Raw genomic sequence first — 20,131 nt, 5'->3', positions numbered from 1 at the left:
ACAGCCTGAAGATAGAATTTCAGAAAGAATCTCGTCCTCATATAAAATAGGAATGTTTTTCAAGATAAGAGATTTAATATCGTTGTATTGAGGACTATATTTGATAGAGCAAAAGGTTTTTTGATTTTGATACACTTTTTTCTCCTTATTTTTTGATACCAGCATATCGCTGCGTTTTTTTTGTTGTACTATATTTTTAGCTCTATCAAGAGACCAATTAGAATAGCCTCTTTTTTCTAATTTTTTACAACACAGATCGGTCTCTTGCTTTAAAATACTGGCATCATTACAATTCCTGGTTATTCTGGTAAGCTCGCCCACTGGTATGGACTTTATTGTATGTCCAGGATGGCTGCTGGACGCATGTAAAATGCTATTGCCAGAGAGGGGTTTATGAAATGTGGAGGTGGTAATAACATGGCCCACAGTACTGCACAGTGTCAAGTCCAAAAAAGAGATCATGTGCGGATTATGACTGCATGTGAAGCGAAGATTGAAGTCATTAGAATTGAGATGGACACCACAACGTACAGAAAACTGCCTTCAGATCCCACATCGGTTTACAAAAAAGAACTGTTCAGCTTGATAGATGAAGGCGCAGCTTTGGGTGTTCTAACCAGAACACATGTTGAGTATCTCAAGGTTGATTGCCCCACTATACCTACAATGTATGGCTTACCCAAAGTACACAAAGGTATTACACCTCCACCAATGCGCCCTATATTATCAGGGATGGGTTCTCTAACAGAACGTCTAAGCCAATGGGTTGACTCTCTTCTACAGCCATTGGTTGTGAGAGTCCCAGGTTTTTTGAGAGACTCAAGAGATGTTCTACATCAGCTCTCTAATATTGCATGGTGTGATGGTTTTCAATGGATAAGTTGTGATGTCATTTCATTGTATACCTGTATTCCACAAAACATTGTCATTCAAGCACTAGAATTTCATCTGCATAAGTACAGTAACTACACTATTGATTTGTGTAATTATGTTATACAGGTTATCTTTTTCTTAATGACTCATAATTATTTCTCCTTTGATCAGCAGTTCTTTCTCCAATGCAAAGGAGTTTCTATGGGAGGTAAACACTCACCATCTGTTGCTAACTTGGTAATGTCATATTGGGAGGAATTGTTTTTTTATTCGGATTGCAACCCATTTGCGATGGACATTTTCTGGTATGGTAGATACATCGACGATTTACTCCTCATCTGGAGTGGCGATGTGTCTGCCATACCAGAGTTTCTTGTCCATCTCAATTCTAATGACTTCAATCTTCGCTTCACATGCAGTCATAATCCGCACATGATCTCTTTTTTGGACTTGACACTGTGCAGTACTGTGGGCCATGTTATTACCACCTCCACATTTCATAAACCCCTCTCTGGCAATAGCATTTTACATGCGTCCAGCAGCCATCCTGGACATACAATAAAGTCCATACCAGTGGGCGAGCTTACCAGAATAACCAGGAATTGTAATGATGCCAGTATTTTAAAGCAAGAGACCGATCTGTGTTGTAAAAAATTAGAAAAAAGAGGCTATTCTAATTGGTCTCTTGATAGAGCTAAAAATATAGTACAACAAAAAAAACGCAGCGATATGCTGGTATCAAAAAATAAGGAGAAAAAAGTGTATCAAAATCAAAAAACCTTTTGCTCTATCAAATATAGTCCTCAATACAACGATATTAAATCTCTTATCTTGAAAAACATTCCTATTTTATATGAGGACGAGATTCTTTCTGAAATTCTATCTTCAGGCTGTCAGGTGATTGCAAAAAAGGCTACCACTTTGTCTGACATTCTCTCACCCAGCCTATTTAAATCTAGTAAAGTCTCCCATACATGGTTACACCATATAGGTTTTTATCACTGTGGTGCTTCTAAATGTCGCACATGTGCCCATTCCGTTGTCACGCATTCTTTTACTGATAGCAGTGATAAACAAGAACATAAAATCCAGCAATTTATTAACTGCAATAGTAAGAATGTGGTTTATATGATAACATGCATGAAATGCAAATTAAGTTACATAGGTTGTACCACTCGCATGTTAAAGACGCGTATCTCTGAACATATCACTGATATTGTTGTGTCCACTAATAATAATCGTTCTGTGTCTCATGCGTCTAAGCATTTTATCACCAGTCATCAAAGAAATACTGCATTCCTTTGGGTTGTCGGCATTGAGAGGCTTGGAGTGACAGCCAGAGGAAGAGACTTGAAGAGACGTCTTATGACGCGTGAAGCTTATTGGATGCTTTACCTTAACACTTGCCATCCCATGGGCTTAAATGCTCGCAAGGAAATCATGTTTCATTACTGAGAGATTCACATTGTCTAGTTGCACTATATATTTCACATATGTATATTATATATTTCTTTGTTTTTTTGTGATGTTTTTTGTGATATTTTTGCGTTTTTATTGTATATAATCACTGCTGCATCAGGTGGTGGAGTGATTTTCTGTGATTTTCACAGCTGCTATTTAAACCTCACTCTGGTGCATGGTGAGCAGCTTTGAAAAAGAACTTATTGTTCGAAACATGTAGCTTGCTGCTATTTCTTCTCCTGTGAACCATGTTTTTGGACTTTGGATTTTATCTTTAATAAATTTTGATATTTTTGGAAGCTGGATTTTCTCCTCTATTTGTTCTGTCACCTTTTAAAGTTTACCCTGGACGGGTTTAGCAGCAACAGGAACAAAAGAACAAACAGTAACTATTTACATTTTCAGGTTTCCGAGGTTTACTCTTTTTCAGGCGGCTCGGGCTCCTGCCCCCCAACCACCGTGGTGCCAGCGTCCGCGGTTCGAACGTGAAGATGAACTCGACTGGCCAACTCGGTGGCCGCAACCAGGCACACCGTTGCGATGGTGACAAGATCGGGTGCTCCTGGGACCAGGTCCGAGGCGGTAAGGGTCGCGGCTCCAGACATACACCGCCGAACATTCCGTGCATACCACCCGAGCGGGTTCTGGTGGCGGCTGTAGGTCACCGAATCCCCCTTTTGCAATGGTTCTCCACTTCGGCCACAGCAGGGAGCCCTCACGTTACAGTGCGCAACAAAAACGTCAGTATCCAATCCTGGCTCGTGTATGAGGCCCCACCCTCTTCTTGCATGGTAGGCCAACACAGTGCCCTGCCTTGTCACGTCTCTGTCATCCCATGCCGGAGGGGATTGTTGTATTCTCGATGGACCCATCGGCTCGGCCTCTTTCCGGCCTTTCCACTGTAGAATCAAACACTGTCTATATTGTTCCCACGTAAGCACCGCAAGAGTGGACCCGTTCTCCTGGGATCCATCTGTCCCAACCCAGGGGCTGTCCCACCGAAGAACTACTCCATCTAGACTCACATCCACGGGCTCTCCCACTCTAGTCGACAGCGGTGGCACCATCCTCCCCAGGTCACCAGGGAATAACACCATTAACCCTGCCGAGAAAGGTCGCCCTTTACTGAGATGGAGGTGGGTCGTGGAAGCGGACTCGTGAGGGGGAGCAGGGGCGTCTTCCGTACCTACGCCTGATGTGGTTCCACCGATGTCGATCCGGTCCGCTGACAAGAACGCTGGAGTCGGCTGCTGCTCGGACCGCGGCTCTTCCGATGCGGCCCCCGAACGCTGCTCCGCTCGCTGTGGTTCCTCCTCCTCTAACTCCGAGGTCGGGAGTGGTGGACGTAGCTCCGCTGTCAGGTCCGCAGGCTCCTGGTCCGTCTCTGGTGAAGGAGGGCAGGCCGGGATCGCTCCTTCCTTGCTCAGGCACTCGCTGCTCATCATCGCTGCCTGATAGTCGGTGGCAGTGCATGCACCTGACTCCGCCATTTCTCCGAGGTCGGGCTTCTCCATCTCCTGCTTCCCGCTGTTGCAAATCAGGAGGTTGTCTTCTGCTTTGGGGCAGGTCATCTCCTTGCAGCCCGAAGCGCAGAGGGCGGTATCCATTTCTCGCGCCATTCTGGTAGTCTCCTCCCATAGCACGCCCTCCTTCTTCTCCAAAGTAGCAATGGCGGCGGCTTTTGGCGGGAACTTCTATTGGTCAATGGTAGCACACAGTCTTTTCAATAAAGTACGGTTCAAGTACAGTAAATCACAGTCTCTAGGCACACATGACCTGATTCTTCAGGCTTAAGTAGATCCTGTTCGTGACGCCAAGTTGGAGCGCCCCCCACACCGCCGCAGGGCCGAGGGGTACCCGGAGCCGGGCCTCTAGGTCTCAGTCCTGGGGTTGTCACGGTGGCTAGACCCGGTCCGTGGCCCTGTCCGTCAGTGGGGGGACGTCCGGTGAAGTAGGTGCTGTTAACGGTGGTGTAGCGGTGCAGTTGTGGGGTGCAGGTCGCGGTAAATAACGAGGACACCAGGTTGCAGTCTCTTTACCTCTTTACTGGAGATCTCTTGGTCCTCAGTCCGGAATCTGGCCCACCAGGCTGCGCAAGTCCGGCCGGCCCAATGGCACCTCCAGAGTTCTCCTCACAGGTGGAAATCAGTGCCTTCCTTCTTAGCGCTGTGTGTTGTAGTCCTTCCCTGCTGTGCTCACGGAAAGTACCCCACAACTGTTGTGTCTGTTTCTTAAGTTCCCTCACAACTCGATTAGATGTTCCTCTCTTATTCCGTCCCTCCCTGGTATTCAGGTTGGAACGGCACCCGTTTGTCAGGTAGGCCTGGAGTTCTTCCGGGACCCTAGAGACGCCCCTCTCCCGCAATTGCCCCCCAAGACTTCATAGGTGATATGTGGTAGACAGCCCGCCTGAGACTGACTGTCCTGCCGCTGTTTGGAGTATGGCTTAAAGCTGTATATTATTCCACTCCCTCGGCGTTCCGGCCACCGGTAATGCGCCTCAGCAAGGTGCTGCCTCTTTCAACAAAACCCCTGCTGGTATTCTCCGTCTGCTTGATCTCGTTTCTCACTCAGCACAATCTATCTCGCTTCTAGTCCTTTCTTGGGCACCGCCGCTATGCTGAGCAGGCACGGTCCCGTTACGTTCTTTCCAATGCCAAGCCTCTGCCAGGGTCCCACCTCTGGCAGAGACCCTACTGTCTCTTCCTCCACAACACCCTCTCTCACTAGGTGTTGCTTCGTTCAATCCAGTCAGCGTTCTCTCTAACTTCCTGCCTGACCCCCAGTTTACCCACTATGGTGGGGAGTGGCCTAATGAATAGCACCCTTAGCTCCCCCCGGAGGCCCAGCTGTGAAACATATTGGTGTCTGTGATACCTGATTGGAGGAACTCCTTCAGTGCCATCGAACGCACCATGGCTCCCCTTAGTGGCGGAGCCACAGTACTGCAACGACCAGGACTCTGGGGCGCTGCACTTTCTCCTCACAATATTTAATGCCCTTTTGGCGTTATCACACTGACTTCCTAACAAAGCTGTGGTTGGACAGTCAGGGGTTTTACAGTGCCCCCGCAGATTAATCAGCATGTTTATAGGTATAGTTAAATTTCATAAAATTGGTTCAATGGTTTCTTTGAACTCCAATATTTTAGGTTGGCATATTGATGCTCGTTTATTAATTTCACTGACTACAAATAGGTCGGGTCAAATGGACACTTCATTCTTAATAGTTATTTTATGCTAAGTATATTCTCCTTATTCTAAGGCCGAGTTCACATGACATTTTAGGCACTCATTAGTGGGTCTATTGAGGCTTCCATGTAAAACCCTGAAAAATGGGATTCAGGTGGATACTGTGATGGGGGTCTTTGATGGACTCACTTTCTGTGCTGTCCAACCTCCCTTTCGGCAGTAGCCACCTTTTTTTATAGGGCGCAAAAATTCAGACGACCACTTTTTTGTGCCCTAATGAGAAAGGGGTATGTAACCGAAAATGAGATCAGACAGAACTGACCCATTGTCCATACACTGATAAATCTTTGATCCAAAACATTGATAAAATGCCAACTGTTTTTTGCGTACGTGAATAATCACAGACATCTAAATGCGGCCTGACGTTAAGGCCAGAAGACATATCCAGGTCACAGGTGTGGTGCGGCTACAACACACCTAAATTAACTATCGCTGTTTTACATTTGTTTAACAACAGTTACTTGATTTTGCAAAGGAACAGCTGATTACAGCACATTTTTGCGGGTGAATCAGCTGTGCCCCTTCAAAATCAAATGATTGTTTATGACAGCAGAAGTTTATTGACCAAGTGGTTTTCGGCTGCATCTGGTGTAATCATCAATAGTGTCAAACATATTTAAATTCTTAAATCTGTGACCAGGTATTTTCCACCTACACTGACAGCAGCATGGTTTGGTGGCAAATACCCTGATTCCAGCGATGTGTCACTTACTGGGCTGGTTAGTGTAGCGTTTATAAAATCACTATTTTTTCAGCAGGAGATTATCACTAGAGAGCTAGTAAATCTGGTGCCATGGTGTGCTCTATATTTATGAGCTCTGCATAACCCTACCCCAACAATTGATTGACAGCTATGTACACTGTGCATAGGCAAAAAGCTGCCAATCAGTGGTGTGGACAGGGCTCTAAAAACTCAGCATTCAGAGAGCTGGTTGATCTGCAGCAGATAAAACGGTAATTTTTATCGAAACTGAAATAAGCAGCCCAGTAAGTGATACATTGCTAGAATCAGTCTCTGCCCCTGGGCTAGCAAAAACCTGTTGACAGATGCTGACCATTTTATTGTCCGATAGCTAACATCACATACCAAGACAACGATTTCTAGTACATCAGTAAAACTAAATACATATGGAAAAGCTTATGTTATGTCAGAAAGTAAGTAGAAGATGTAATAAACCCAATACATCTGTATTTGATTGTTTCTATTGTTTTTATTTTATATTTACAGCCCAGCACAAAAGAAGAAGGCACTATGAATTACCATATAAATGTTACCTTTCTCCCTTGCTTTGGAGTAACCACAAGTAATTCAACAAAAAACTACTGGTTCAATGCAAGCATATCTGGAGCAGCATATAATGTCACTGTTATAGCTGCTAATCAAGCTCAGACTGCTTCTCCATGGTCTACAGTCATTGAAGAAGATGGGGCAGGTATGGTCAAAGTGGTATTTTCTGTTCAATTTAGACAACCACTTGTTATATTCATTCTTTTGAGCTGTTTAAATTGTTCTTTGGATTTTTGCACAGAGCAGAGAGTTTGTACAGTTTGCTAAAAAAGTGTATAATTCACAATGGAAGTTTTATAATATTGATAGCGATTGTGTAAAGGCCCCGTCTCACTTAGCGACGCTAAAGCGATCCCGACAACGATACGACCTGTCAGGGATCGTTGCTGCGTCGCTATGTGGTCGCTGGTGAGATGTCAAACAGTGAGATCTTCCCAACGATCGCTGCTGCGATCTCACTGTTTGACATCTCACCAGCGACCTGTAGCGACCTGTACAACGATGTCACATGGGAGCTATTATGACGATTCAGTGTCTGAGTCGTCAACGAGGTCGTTGATAAGGTGTCAAACACAGCGATGTGTGCTACCCAGCGGGACCTCAACGATCAAAAAACGGTCCAGGCCATTCCGACACGACCAGCGATCTCACAGCAGGGGCCTGGTCGCTGCTACGTGTCACACATAGCGAGATCGCTACTGAGGTCGCTGTTGCGTCACAAAACGTCGATCTAGCCCTGCATTGAAAGTTGTAGTCCTATTAAAGGTAAAATGGGCTGAAATATACCTGTTTTGGCATACGTTGCCTTTTACCTGTTATGGAGACACTGTTAAGCACTTTATTAGCTGAGATTTGGTTCAATCTAGAGCCTTAAGCAAATGAATACCATTTGTGTTTAACCCCTTCCAGACTGGGTGATTTTTCATTTTTGTGCTTTCATTTTTTCCTCCTCTTCTTCAAAGAGTCATACGTTTTTTTTTATTTATTTTTTGTTGTTATAGCAGTGTGAAGGCATCTTTTTTATGGGACAACCGGTGTTTTTGAATAAAAATGAATTTTTTAGATCTTCTGTAGTGCTAGTAGTAGATGGCCAGTAGAATAGAAAGAGAGTGCGAGAGGGAAGGGAGGAAGAGAGAGAAAAAACAGAAAATGAGCAACGTAAGTATAGTTGTAGTTCAAAAACATAGTACTAGCTAAATGTAAGAATGCTTTAAAAAATGTAGTGTTAACAGTTTATTTTTACCAATCAATAAAATGCTAGTTGATTGAACAAATGAGAAATTAAATCAGTATTTGGGATGACCATTTGTTGGAGGCCTAAAACTAGGTGAGGAACAGCCAAACTCTGTTAAAAAGGTAAAGGTGTAGAAGATAATTTCACGTCACAGATCATACACCATGGCAAGACTGAGCACAGCAGCAAGTCACAAGGCAGATATACTGAATCAACAAAGTCTCTCCCAGGCAACAATTTGAAAGACTGAAGTTTCAAAATGTGCTGTTTTGATGAAGCACCAAGAAATGAACACTATTGAGAACCAAAGATGCAGTGGTCAGCCAAGAAAACTTAGTGCCAATGAAAGACACAACATGCTTACTTCCCTTTGAAATTGGAATGGTGTCATTAGCTCAAAACTGGCAGTAGCCACTGGGACCAAGCTACACCCATCTACTGTTTGAAGAATTCTGATTAGAGTTGTCTTCATGGAAGAATTGTATCCAAAAAGCCATACCATGGAAACAAAGACAAAAAATTCAGCTTTGCATGAAAACGGAGTAACTGGGGTTCAGAAAAATGGCAGCAGTGCTTTGGACCCATGAATTGAAATTTGTAAGATTTGGCGGTAACCAAAGACAGTTTGTTCGCCAAAGAAATTATGAGTGGTGAACTAATTAGTGTCAGCAGACAGCTTGTTTAAGGGTTCTCATAAGTTTTTGGATGTATTTCTGAAAATGCAGTTGGGGATTTGGTTAGAATTAATGGTGCACACAATGCTGAGAAATACAGGCAAATATTTATCCATCATTCAATACCATCAGGGGACATCTGTTTGGCTCCTAATTTATTCCGCTGGAGGACAATGACCCCAAACATACAGCCAATGGCATTAAAAATTATCTTCAGTGTAAAGAAGAAGGAGTCCTGGAAGTCATAATAAGGCTCCCACAGAGGCAGGATTTATGCATGCCTACATCCACAGATGATCTATGGTTAGTAATCCAAGATGTTTAAACAACCTCCCTTCTGGATTTCTTCAAAAGCTGTGCGCAAGTGTACCTAAAATGTCTGCACAGCACTGTATATTTCTATTGTTATTAAACACTATTACAACACCCACTGTCCTACCCTATAGCAACAACATCCATTAGACATTGAGCTTTCTGCACAAATGACAGGTAAGATTTTGGACAGTTATAACACTTCTTATTTGACATTTAAATGTTCTTACAGGTCCCAGTGCTTGGAAGGCTAATCAAAGAGCATTTCTGTAATGGGTTTTTGTGGTCCTCTAGATAAGATGTTACTTTACTTAGGGTACTGTCACACTCTGCAACTTTCCAACGATCACGACCAGCGATACGACCTGGCCGTGATCGTTGGAAAGTCGTTGTGTGGTCGCTGGAGAGCTGTCACACAGACCGCTCTCCAGCGACCAATGATGCCGAAGGCCCCGGGTAACCAGGGTAAACATCGGGTTACTAAGCGCAGGGCCGCGCTTAGTAACCCGATGTTTACCCTGGTTACCATCGTAAAAGTAAAAAAAAACAAACCGTACATACTCACATTCCGGTGTCCGTCAGGTCCCTTGCAGTCTGCTTCCTGCTCTGACTGAGTGCCGCCGTAAAGTGAAAGCAGATCACAGCGGTGACGTCACCGCTGTGCTCTGCTCTTACATTCCGGCCATCAATCAGTCAGAGTGGGAAGCAGACTGCAAGGGACCTGACGGACACTGGAATGTGAGTATGTACGGTTTGTTTTTTTTTACTTTTACGATGGTAACCAGGGTAAACATCGGGTTACTAAGTGCGGCCCTGCGCTTAGCAACCCGATGTTTACCCTGGTTACAAGCGAACGCATCGTTGGATCGGTGTCACACACACCGATCCAACGATGACAGCGGGAGATCCAGCGATGAAAGAAAGTTCCAAACGATCTGCTACGACGTACGATTCTCAGCAGGGTCCCTGATCGCTGCTGCATGTCAGACACAGTGATATCGTATGGATATCGCTGGAACGTCACGGATCGTACCGTCGTAGCGACAAAAGTGCCACTGTGTGACAGTACCCTTACAGTATATTTATTATCCCCTTACCGACATCCGCCGTATATGTATGGCGCAAGTCGGTTGCGGGTGTACGGTGTGATCTCACGGGGTGAGCTCGCCCCATACTTTGGGCTTCAAAGAAGACCATTATTTTTACTATATGCAGAAATACTGTGATATTACTCTATATAATATAAGCAATCACATGATCTAGTCCCATAAGTTCACTAATAATACCTTTTTTTCAACAAATATGAAATAAATAAAAAAAACATCTGTTCAAATCACTCCCCTTTCCGACAATAATTATAAAAAAATGTAAAAAATGATCTTTCTGCATCCAGAAAAGTCTGATCAAATCAAATTATTAAAATAATTAATCCAATCAGTAAACACCGTAAACAGTAAAAAAAAATCAAAATGCCAACATTTTGTTTTTATTGGTCTCTGCAAATGCTGCAAAAATATGCTGTAAAAAGCAATCAAAATGCCATATCAATTCAAAAATGTATCAATAAAAATGTTTTGCTTTGCAAAAAACAACCCCTCGCACAATTCCATCAATCGAAGAATGAAAGCGTTACGGGTCTTGGAAAATGGCAACACAATCAAAAATTGTTTGTTTTTTTATTTCTTTTTTTCACCACTATAATAATGAAAAAACTTGACAAGTTTGGTATCCCAATAATCGTACTGAGCAGGAGAATCATGTTGCCGGTCATTGTTACTAAACAATATACGCTGTAAAAATAATTCCCCAAAACAATGTAAAAATTGTGAGGGTTTTTTTCACAATTTCACTGCACTTGGAATTTGTTTTCTCATTTTCAAGTTTGTTTTCAAAAACGAAAACAAAAAAAAAAAGGAAATTGGACGCAACGGGAAGGTGTAATAACATTTTGAATAGTGGAAATGGAAATTGCAAACATAAAGTTAATCGGTATTTAGTGTATATAGCTTTTATTAATGAATCAAAGGACAGAAGAGGGTGGAAGTGAAATATAGAAAAGCCCTGTTTCCTTTGGATATTGGATTGCATATTTCCTGTGCATTTCCTCTTTATTCCATGTATTTTCAGAATCTAAGCTTCTTTTATGAGACTCTGGCTGTTGAATACAAGTAGCTTGTGATATTTCAAGTTTTATTCTCATTTTATAAAATGGGTAAGCTAACAAATGTGCTTGAACAAACAGGCAACTTTGCAAAAATCCTTTTCATTCTCCTTCATGGAGGGATGTTTCATTTTCTCGCTTCCTGCTCATTTGCAAAGTTACCAGCCACCGCTGCAGTCTATGTAGAGCTTGCTGCTCTAACGCTGATTGGCAAGCTTTGCTGGATCCAGACAGCTTCAGTGTCATGAAAACTGCTCCTCTGAGCTTTACACAATCAATTTATTTCCTAATATTCTACTTGGATTAAAACCGAACAGATAAGAACTAACTTGCAAAAATGTTACACAATTGGATCAAATAGAAATGTGCTTAAACATTTGCACATACCTAATTTTATGTAAAAGTGTTTGCTCTTGTGCTCATTATATTTCATTATTTCAGCAATAGCCTTTGAAAATGTGACATTATCTGGAAATAATCTAACTATGAAGTGGAAAGGAAAGAAAGCAAGAAAATCATCATATTGCATTGTATGGAAAACCGATGAGATGAAAAGGGCGAACCTTGGCAATCTTACCAAAAATCTAACCAATAAAGCAACCATACTTACAGGTAATCTACGAGATTGGTTTACAGTAGATCATACAACACTTGTATTAGGCAATTTGTATTTTTGATGATTAATTTTATTATTAAACAACTGCAGTGATGGTTGTCAGGGCCAGTTTTAGACAAAATGGGGCCCTGGACAAAAGTTAAAAGTGGGGCCCCAAATGCTCGCATATTACATAGTCACATGGAAACATTTAAGTTGCATTTACATGGGCTGAGTTCAGGCCATTAAATAAACAAGATCACCAATATACAAGTCTTTAAGCACCTACTGCATATACTTGAGTATAAGCCGAGTTTTTCAGCACATTTTTTTGTGCTGAAAACGCCCCCCTTGGCTTATACTCAAGTGAGGGTCCAGAAGTTTGAGGGGGAGCAGTAGCGGCGGAGCAGCGGGTCACAGGAGGCAGGAGCCGGCTGCTGCGGCTAACTCCTGTACCCACTGCTAAAGAGAAATGAATATTCACTGCCCTGGCACTGAATATTCATTGCTCTGTAATAGCATGCACAGTGTCAGCAGCAGCCGGATTCCTGCAGCTGCCGGTCAGCCACATGTGCCTGCTACTTAAGAGAAATGAATATTCACTTCTCTTTACTCCCACGTTATTAGCAATGAATATTCACTGCCCTCCACGCACATAGTTCCAGGGTGGAGAGCAGTGAGTATTCCGGCAGCTGTGCTCTGCTTGTGAGCAGTGCATGACGTCCCTGCCATGTGCTGCTTACAAGCATAAAGCAGGTGCTAGTACCCGAACAAGACGCTGCAAGGGAGCGCAGGAAGGTAAGTATAATGGTTTATTTTTTTATATTTGTTGATGGAGGCCTTGCATAGAAGGATAGGGATGAGGAGCCATGCATACATGGATCGGGATGAGGAGCCATGGTGACCAGGATAGGGATGAGGAGCCATGCAAACAAGGATAGGGATGAAGAGCCATGCATACAAGAATAGGGATGAAGATCCATGCATACAATAATAGGGATGAGAAGCCACGCAGAGCAGGATATGGATGAAGAGCCATGCATACCAGGATAGGGATGAGAAGCCATGCAGACCAGGATAGGAATGAGGAGCCATGCATACCAGGAAAGGGATGAGGAGCCATGCATACCAGGATAGGGATGAGGAGCCATGCAGGCCAGGATAGGGATGAGGAGCCACGCAAACAAGGATAGGGATGAGGAGCCATGCATACCAGGATAGGGATGAGGAGCCATGCATACCAGGATGGGGATGAAGAGAAATGCATAAAAGGATAGTGATGAGGTGACAATGCTAACAGGCTTATACTTGAGTCAATAAGTTTTCCCAGTTATTTGTGGTAAAATTAAGTGCCTCGGCTTATACTCGGGTCAGCTTATACTCGAGTATATACAGTATTTACCGGTATCTTTATACCGGCTGAGGAAGAATGATGAGCACAGAATGATCATTAATAGATCAATCTTTCCCCATACAGTATCATGTTATCAGCAGCACATCTGGAGTTTACACAGTGCGATGTGCTGCTGCTGTTCCAGCATAAACAATCTAATCACCCTATGATTGACCATCATTTTGTTCCTTCGCTGAGCGATTTCCGACATGTTTACACATATGAACGCTCATATGCACTGTCAGTATTTCTAAAATGTGGATGCTACATGCACGCATACAGAATGTGACATAAACACTGTATGTATGTTACACATCTACAGACACATACTGCATGTTACACATACATATGTGTATATACAGATCACATACACATACATACAGTGAAGAGCAAAAGGGTATCAATGCTCCATATCTAGTTATTCACTTCTGCTTTGAACTTGAGACTGCTATCATTTTACAGACAATCATCTTGGATATCTCACACTTAAATTTGACTTGCAACTATTTAGCATATGATTAGTTATGCAGATTATTGTCATGTCACTGCATTGTTACTGTTTTGCTCCTAAAGATCTAAATTTAAATTTTTATTATTTTGTTAGCATTTTGTAAATCCACCTTTTGCTTTCAACACTGCCTGAATCCTTCTGGGCATGCTCTTGGTCAGATTCAAATATGTGTCAACCGAAATCTAATCCCAGGTCTTTTCTACACATTCCTAAAGTTGGTGCATACTGGTTGACTCACTTGGGTATGTACAGTGGGGAAAAACAGTATTTAGCCAGCGACCAATTGTGCAAGTTCTCCCACTTAAAAAGATGAGAGAGGCCTGTAATTGACATCATAGGTAGAACACAACTATGAGAGTCAAAATGAGAAAACAAATCCAGAAAATCACCTTGTCTGACTGGGCAAGAATTATTTTTCAAATTATGGTGGAAAATAAGTATTTGGTCATTAACAAAAGTTCGTCTCAATATTTTGTTGTTTTGTTATATATCCTTTTTTGGTAATGGCAGAGGTCAAACGTTTTCTGTAAGTCTTCACAAGGTTGGCACACACTGTTGATGTTATGTTGGCCCATTCCTCCATGCAGATCTCCCCTAGAGCAGTGATGTTTTGGGCCTGTTACTGGGCAACACAGACTTTCAACTCCCTCCAAAAGTTTTCTATGGGGTTGAGATCTGGAGACTGGCTAGGCCACTCCAGGACCTCCATATGTTTCTTACAAAGCCACTCCTTCATTGCCCTGGTGGTGTGCTTGGGATCATTATCATGCTGAAAGACCCATCCACTTTTCATCTTCAATGCGCTTGCTGATGGAAGGAGGTTTGCACTCAAAATCTCACGATATATGGCCCCATTCATTCTTTCATGTACATGGATCAGTCGTGCTGGTCCCTTTGCAGAGAAACAGCCCCAAAGCATGATGTTGCCACTCCCATGCTTAACAGTAGGTATGGTGCTCTTTGGATGCAACTCAGCATTCTGTCTCCTCCAATCACAACGAGTTTTGCTTCTACCAAACAGTTCTAGTTTGATTTCATTAGACCATATGACATTCTCCCAATACTCTTCTGGATAATCCAAATGCTCTCTTGCAAACTTCAGATGGGCCCAGACATGTACTGCTTAAGCAGGTGGACATGTCTGACACTGCAGGATCTTAGTCCCTGGCAGCGTAGTGTGTTACTGTTGGTAGCCTTTGTTACAGTGGTCCCAGCTCTATGCAGGTCATTCACTAGGTCCCCTAATGTGGTTCTGGAATTTTTGCTCACCTTTCATGTGATCATTTTGACCCCATGGGGTGAGATCTTGCGTGGAGCCCCGGATCAAGGGAGATTATCAGTGGTCTTGTATGTCTTCCATTTTCTTATTACGACCCCTGGCAAAAATTATGGAATCACCGGCCTTGGAGGATGTTCATTCAGTTGTTTAATTTTGTAAAGCAGATCACAGACATGGCACAAAACTAAAGTCATTTCAAATGGCAACTTTCTGGCTTTAAGAAACACTAAAAGAAATCAAGAACAAAAAATATGGTAGTCAGTAATGGTTACTTTTTTAACCAAACATAGGGGAAAAATTATGGAATCACTCAATTCTGAGGAAAAAATTATGGAATCACCCTGTAAATTTTCATACCCAAAAATAACACCTGCACCAAATTAGATCTGCTCGTTAGTCTGCATCTAAAAATGAGTGATCACACCTTGGAGAGCTGTTGCACCAAGTGGACTGACATGAATCATGGCTCCAACACGAGAGATGTCAATTGAAACAAAGGAGAGGATTATCAAACTCTTAAAAGAGGATAAATCATCACGCAATGTTGCAAAAGATGTTGGTTGTTCACAGTCAGCTGTGTCTAAAATCTGGACCAAATACAAACAACATGGGACGGTTGTTAAAGGCAAACATACTGGTAGACCAAGGAAGACATCAAAGTGTCAAGACCGGAAACTTAAAGCAATATGTCTCCAAAACAGGAAATGCACAACAAAACAAATGAGAAACGAATGGGTGGAAATTGGAGTCAACGTCAGTGACCGAACTGTAAGAAACCGCCTAAAGGAAATGAGATTTGCATGCAGAAAAGCTAAACGAAAGCCATCATTAACACCTAAACAGAAAAAACAAGGTTATGATGGGCTAAGGAAAAGCAATCGTGGACTGTGAATGACTGGTTGAAAGTCATATTCAGTGATTAATCGCGAATCTGCATTGGGCAAGGTGATGATGCTGGAACTTTTGTTTGATGCCGTTCCAATGAGATTTATAAAGATGACTGCCTGAAGAGAACATGCAAATTTCCACAGTCATTGATGATATGGCTGCATGTCTGGTAAAGGCACTGGGGAGATGGCTATCATTACATCTTCAATAAATGCACAAGTTTATGTTTATATTTTGGACACTTTTCTTATCCCATCAATTGAAAGGATGTTTGGGGATGATGAATATCATTTTTCAAGATAATGCATCCTGCCATAGAGCAAAAACTGTGAAAGCATTCCTTGAAAAAAAAGACACACAAGGTCAATGTCATGGCCTGCAAATAGTCCGGATCTCAATCCAATTGAAAATCTTTGGTGGAAGTTGAAGAAAATGTTCCATGACAAGGCTCCAACCTGCAAAGCTGATCTGGCAACAGCAATCAGAGAAAGTTGGAGCCAGATTGGTGAACAGTACTGTTTGACACTCATTAAGTCCACGCCTCAGAGACTGCAAGCTGTTATAAAAGCAAGAGGTGGTGCAACAAAATATTAGTGATGTTTTGGAGTGTTTTTTTGTTTGTTTGTTTTTCATGGTTCCATAATTTTTACCTCAGAATTGAGTGATTCCATAATTTTTCCTCTGAGCTTGGTTAAAAAAAGTAACCATTACTAACTACCACATTTTTTGTTCTTGATTTCTTTTAGTGTTTCTTAAAGCCAGAAAGTTGCCATTTGAAATGACTTTAGTTTTGTGCCATGTCTGTGATCTGCTTTTTTTTCTACAAAATTAAACAACTGAATGAACATCTTCCAAGGTCAATGATTCCATAATTTTTGCCAGGGGTTGTATTGCTCCCACAGTTGCTTTTATCACACCAAGCTGCTTGCCTATTGCAGATTAAGTCTTCCCAGCCTGGTGCAGTGCTATAAGTTTGTTTCTGGTGTCCTTCGACAGCTCTTTGGTCTTCACCATAGTGGAGTTTGTAGTGAGACTGTTTGAGGTTGTTGGCAAATGTCTTTTATGCTGATAAGTTTACAAAGGTTCCATTACTACAGATAATGAGTGGAGGACAGAGGAGCCTCTTAAAGAAGAAGTTACAGGTCTGTGAGAGCCAGAAATCTTGCATGTTTTTAGGTGACCAAATACTTATTTTCCCCCATAATTTGCAAAATAAATCTTGCCCAATCAGACAAGGTGATTTTCTGGATTTGTTTTCTTACTTTGACTCTCATAGTTGTGGTCTACCTATGATGTCAATTACAGGCCTCTCTCATCTATGTAAGTGGGAAAACTTGCACAATTGGTGGCTGACTAAATACTTTTTTCCACACTGTACATCCAGGGAAGGCCGTGTGCGATAATGGTGCAAACTTGGTGGTGGCCCTACAGCGAGGCAAGCTCACACACATGCCTTGCATGGCTCATGTCCTCAAACTGGTGGTACAGCGTTTTTTCCACTACTATCCTGGCCTGAGTGAGCTGCTCCAGAAAGCACGTAAGCTGTGTGCTCATTTCCTCTGTTCGCACCCCTCTGGTTGTCGACTTGTATCGATACAGAGGTCTTTGTCCATGCCAGTTAACAGGTTGATATGCGATGTGCCGACAAGGTGGAATTCCAATCTGCACATGTTGCAGCGACTGTAGCAGCATCAATGAGCCCTGACGCAGTATGTCATGTCATATATCCTGGGCCAACGCAGTACGGATGTGGCGCATATCATGTTTACAGAGTGGGCACCCTTCTGCACAGTTTTGAAATGGCTACTAAGATGTTAGCGCTGATGACGCCATCATCAGCATCACTCTTCTGGTCACCTATATGCTGGTGCAGACTTTGAATAGCCTACTGGAGGAGATGGTGGTCCCAGAAGAAGAGGTGGAAGCAGAGGAGGATTCAGAAGGGATAACATTGTCTCTAAGTTCTAAACTGTCATCACATAGGCGGGTGCCAAGGGAGGGTGGATTACTGTGATCGAGGGGGGCTGGTGATAACAGACAAACTGTTATCACAGGTGCAAGATCCGAGGAACAAATGGAGGAGGAAGAAGTGATGGACGATCAACTATCAGATGAAGAGGATAATCCTACCCTCTCTGTTGTTCCTGGTTGGTGGGAGGGAATTAAAAAAATGCTGCTGGAGAAAAGAGCGCAATAGGACCTTATCCGAGATACAATTGATTAGATAGATCAGATTCTACTCACCAATTTCAGCCGAAGGAAAGGCTCATAGATATATCCTGCTGCAGCGGATCCACCGGTCCAAGCCATGATCTAATGGCTACATATTTGGACCTTGAATCATTCAGCAGCGCAGTTTAAATCCACATTTTACCCCCTTTTTTTACGGATTGGGTTTAGTGAAAGACTTGTCGGTCCCTATTCTACTATTTCTACTGTGTTGAAATTGATGCCACTTTGGTGGTGTCTGCTAATAGTTTTTTGAAAGGTGAACACTCATGGTTGGAGTGTCCATCTGCTGGATTGGGTGTAGTGAAAGACATGTCGATCCCTATTATACTATTTCTACTGTGGTGAAAGTAATGCCACTTTGGTAGTCTCTGCCACTAATTTTTGTAAAAGTGTAGACTCCTGGTTGGGTCTCCTTCATGCGTGTTGCCTGTAGTAGTAGGCCTCCGAGAATGTCAGGTCTCCACTTCCATGCACTCAACTACCCATGTTATTATTCTTAAATTTGTCTGACAATGGTAGTCTAGAAAACTGATATTTGTGCCACCTGAGTGTGGCTCAGCAAGAAAGCAGAGGTGTTGCATGTGTTGTCAGGGCTCACAGCAAAGAGGCCACACACTGATCACTTACCCACCTCGTCTTACTGTGACGTTCATTGGAAAGCTTTAAATGCTGTCCCAGACCCCGATACCTCATGCTTGGTTGATTGCTGGGTGAATTGAGGCCCGGTGTCTGTCCCTCATTTGATGTGTTTTGGCAGCATTTGGGGCCTTTCTAAGGTATTGTGCATGCGTTTGTTTTTGCCTCCCATTGACTATAATGGTGTTCGGCTATGTTCTGCGAATATTTGACAAATTAATTGGCGAATATTGGAAATTCGGCGAACATAATCTGAATCGAACATTGAAATACTCGCACATCTCTAGTTATGTGCAGAGGCTGATCAGACTACCGACGGCCTTTTTTGATCAGGAGGAGGTGCAGGAACTGCTGTAGGAGGTGGAGGAAACTCTGATAGAAGTAGGAACAGCAATCCTCAGTGTTGGGAGTACATGCCCCAGGGTGTGTTTACAGCAAGTGTGTTTCAGCCCCAACCTCCACAATGTTCACTCAGGGAAATGTAGTGTCCTTGGCCACCAGCGCTTGTCCACGTTTTGGTCGTTAAGTGGACAGTGCCAGTAAGTGCGTTGGTAAGGACACAGGTGATGTTCCTGGACATGTGCTGGTAGAAGGAGCTGAGGACCGAGGGATGGTTGCCTCCATTAGTCTGTGAAAATCAGCTGTGTTTACCAGCCTAAATGGCAATATTTTCATGGCAAGCAGCCTGGAAATGTGCCCGATTAGCATTTGAGCCTGTGAGTGAGTGGCTGGGATCTTTCTTTTTCATTCCAAGGTCTGGAGTGGGGACAGCTGAACGCTGGGCTGGGACAAGGATTTGGAAATGCCTGATGATGGTAAGTCAGAATGTGCAATGATAGGTGCAAGGTAGGAAGCATCTGCACCAGTGTTGTGTACAGTGTTTTGGGAAGCACTTAGCATAGGGGAAGAGGCACCAATCGTGGACCTTGGCATTAGGGGCACCGAGTCCTGTGTTTAGATGACATGTGTCTGATCATGCTGGTGGTGGTTAAGTTCTTAGTGGTCAGGCGCCTGCTGATCTTGGCATGTCACAGTTTGCAAATGGCCATTTTGTTTGTCTCCAAGCTCTCTTTAAAAAAAAGTCTCAGACTGGGGAACACCTAACTCATTGATGGAGAAATTCAGGAGTGTCGATGCTCTGCGGAACATATTTGCTCATCCCTAGTTTCCATCTAAATCTGACCTCTGTTCAGCGTTGTACTTCTTTTCAGAAGTGCACAAAACTGTCGCAGACCCTGCTTTTATACACGCCTTAAAAAACAGACACCACCATATCACAGATCAGACCGCGTCTACAGTGCCTCAAACTGTCTCAATATAGGGAATCTTCTGGTGGGGGTTCT

The 20,131-nt window shown here is 43.0% G+C and overlaps 1 protein-coding gene across 1 annotated transcript in view; it reads left to right on the top strand.

Moving 5' to 3' along the window:
• Nucleotides 1-20,131, top strand: part of IL12RB1 (interleukin 12 receptor subunit beta 1) — a 252,964-nt gene that overhangs the window by 199,186 nt on the left and 33,647 nt on the right. Inside the window, exons 8-9 of the mRNA XM_077256322.1 lie at nt 6,814-7,018; nt 11,696-11,866. Coding sequence (XP_077112437.1) covers nt 6,814-7,018; nt 11,696-11,866 — 376 coding nt within the window. The remainder of the gene's footprint in view (nt 1-6,813; nt 7,019-11,695; nt 11,867-20,131) is intronic.

The sequence above is a fragment of the Ranitomeya variabilis genome, chromosome 1 (assembly GCF_051348905.1).
Source record: "Ranitomeya variabilis isolate aRanVar5 chromosome 1, aRanVar5.hap1, whole genome shotgun sequence".
In the NCBI taxonomy this organism is placed as follows: Eukaryota; Metazoa; Chordata; class Amphibia; order Anura; family Dendrobatidae; genus Ranitomeya; species Ranitomeya variabilis.
This window is presented reverse-complemented; position numbering and strand designations above follow the sequence as displayed.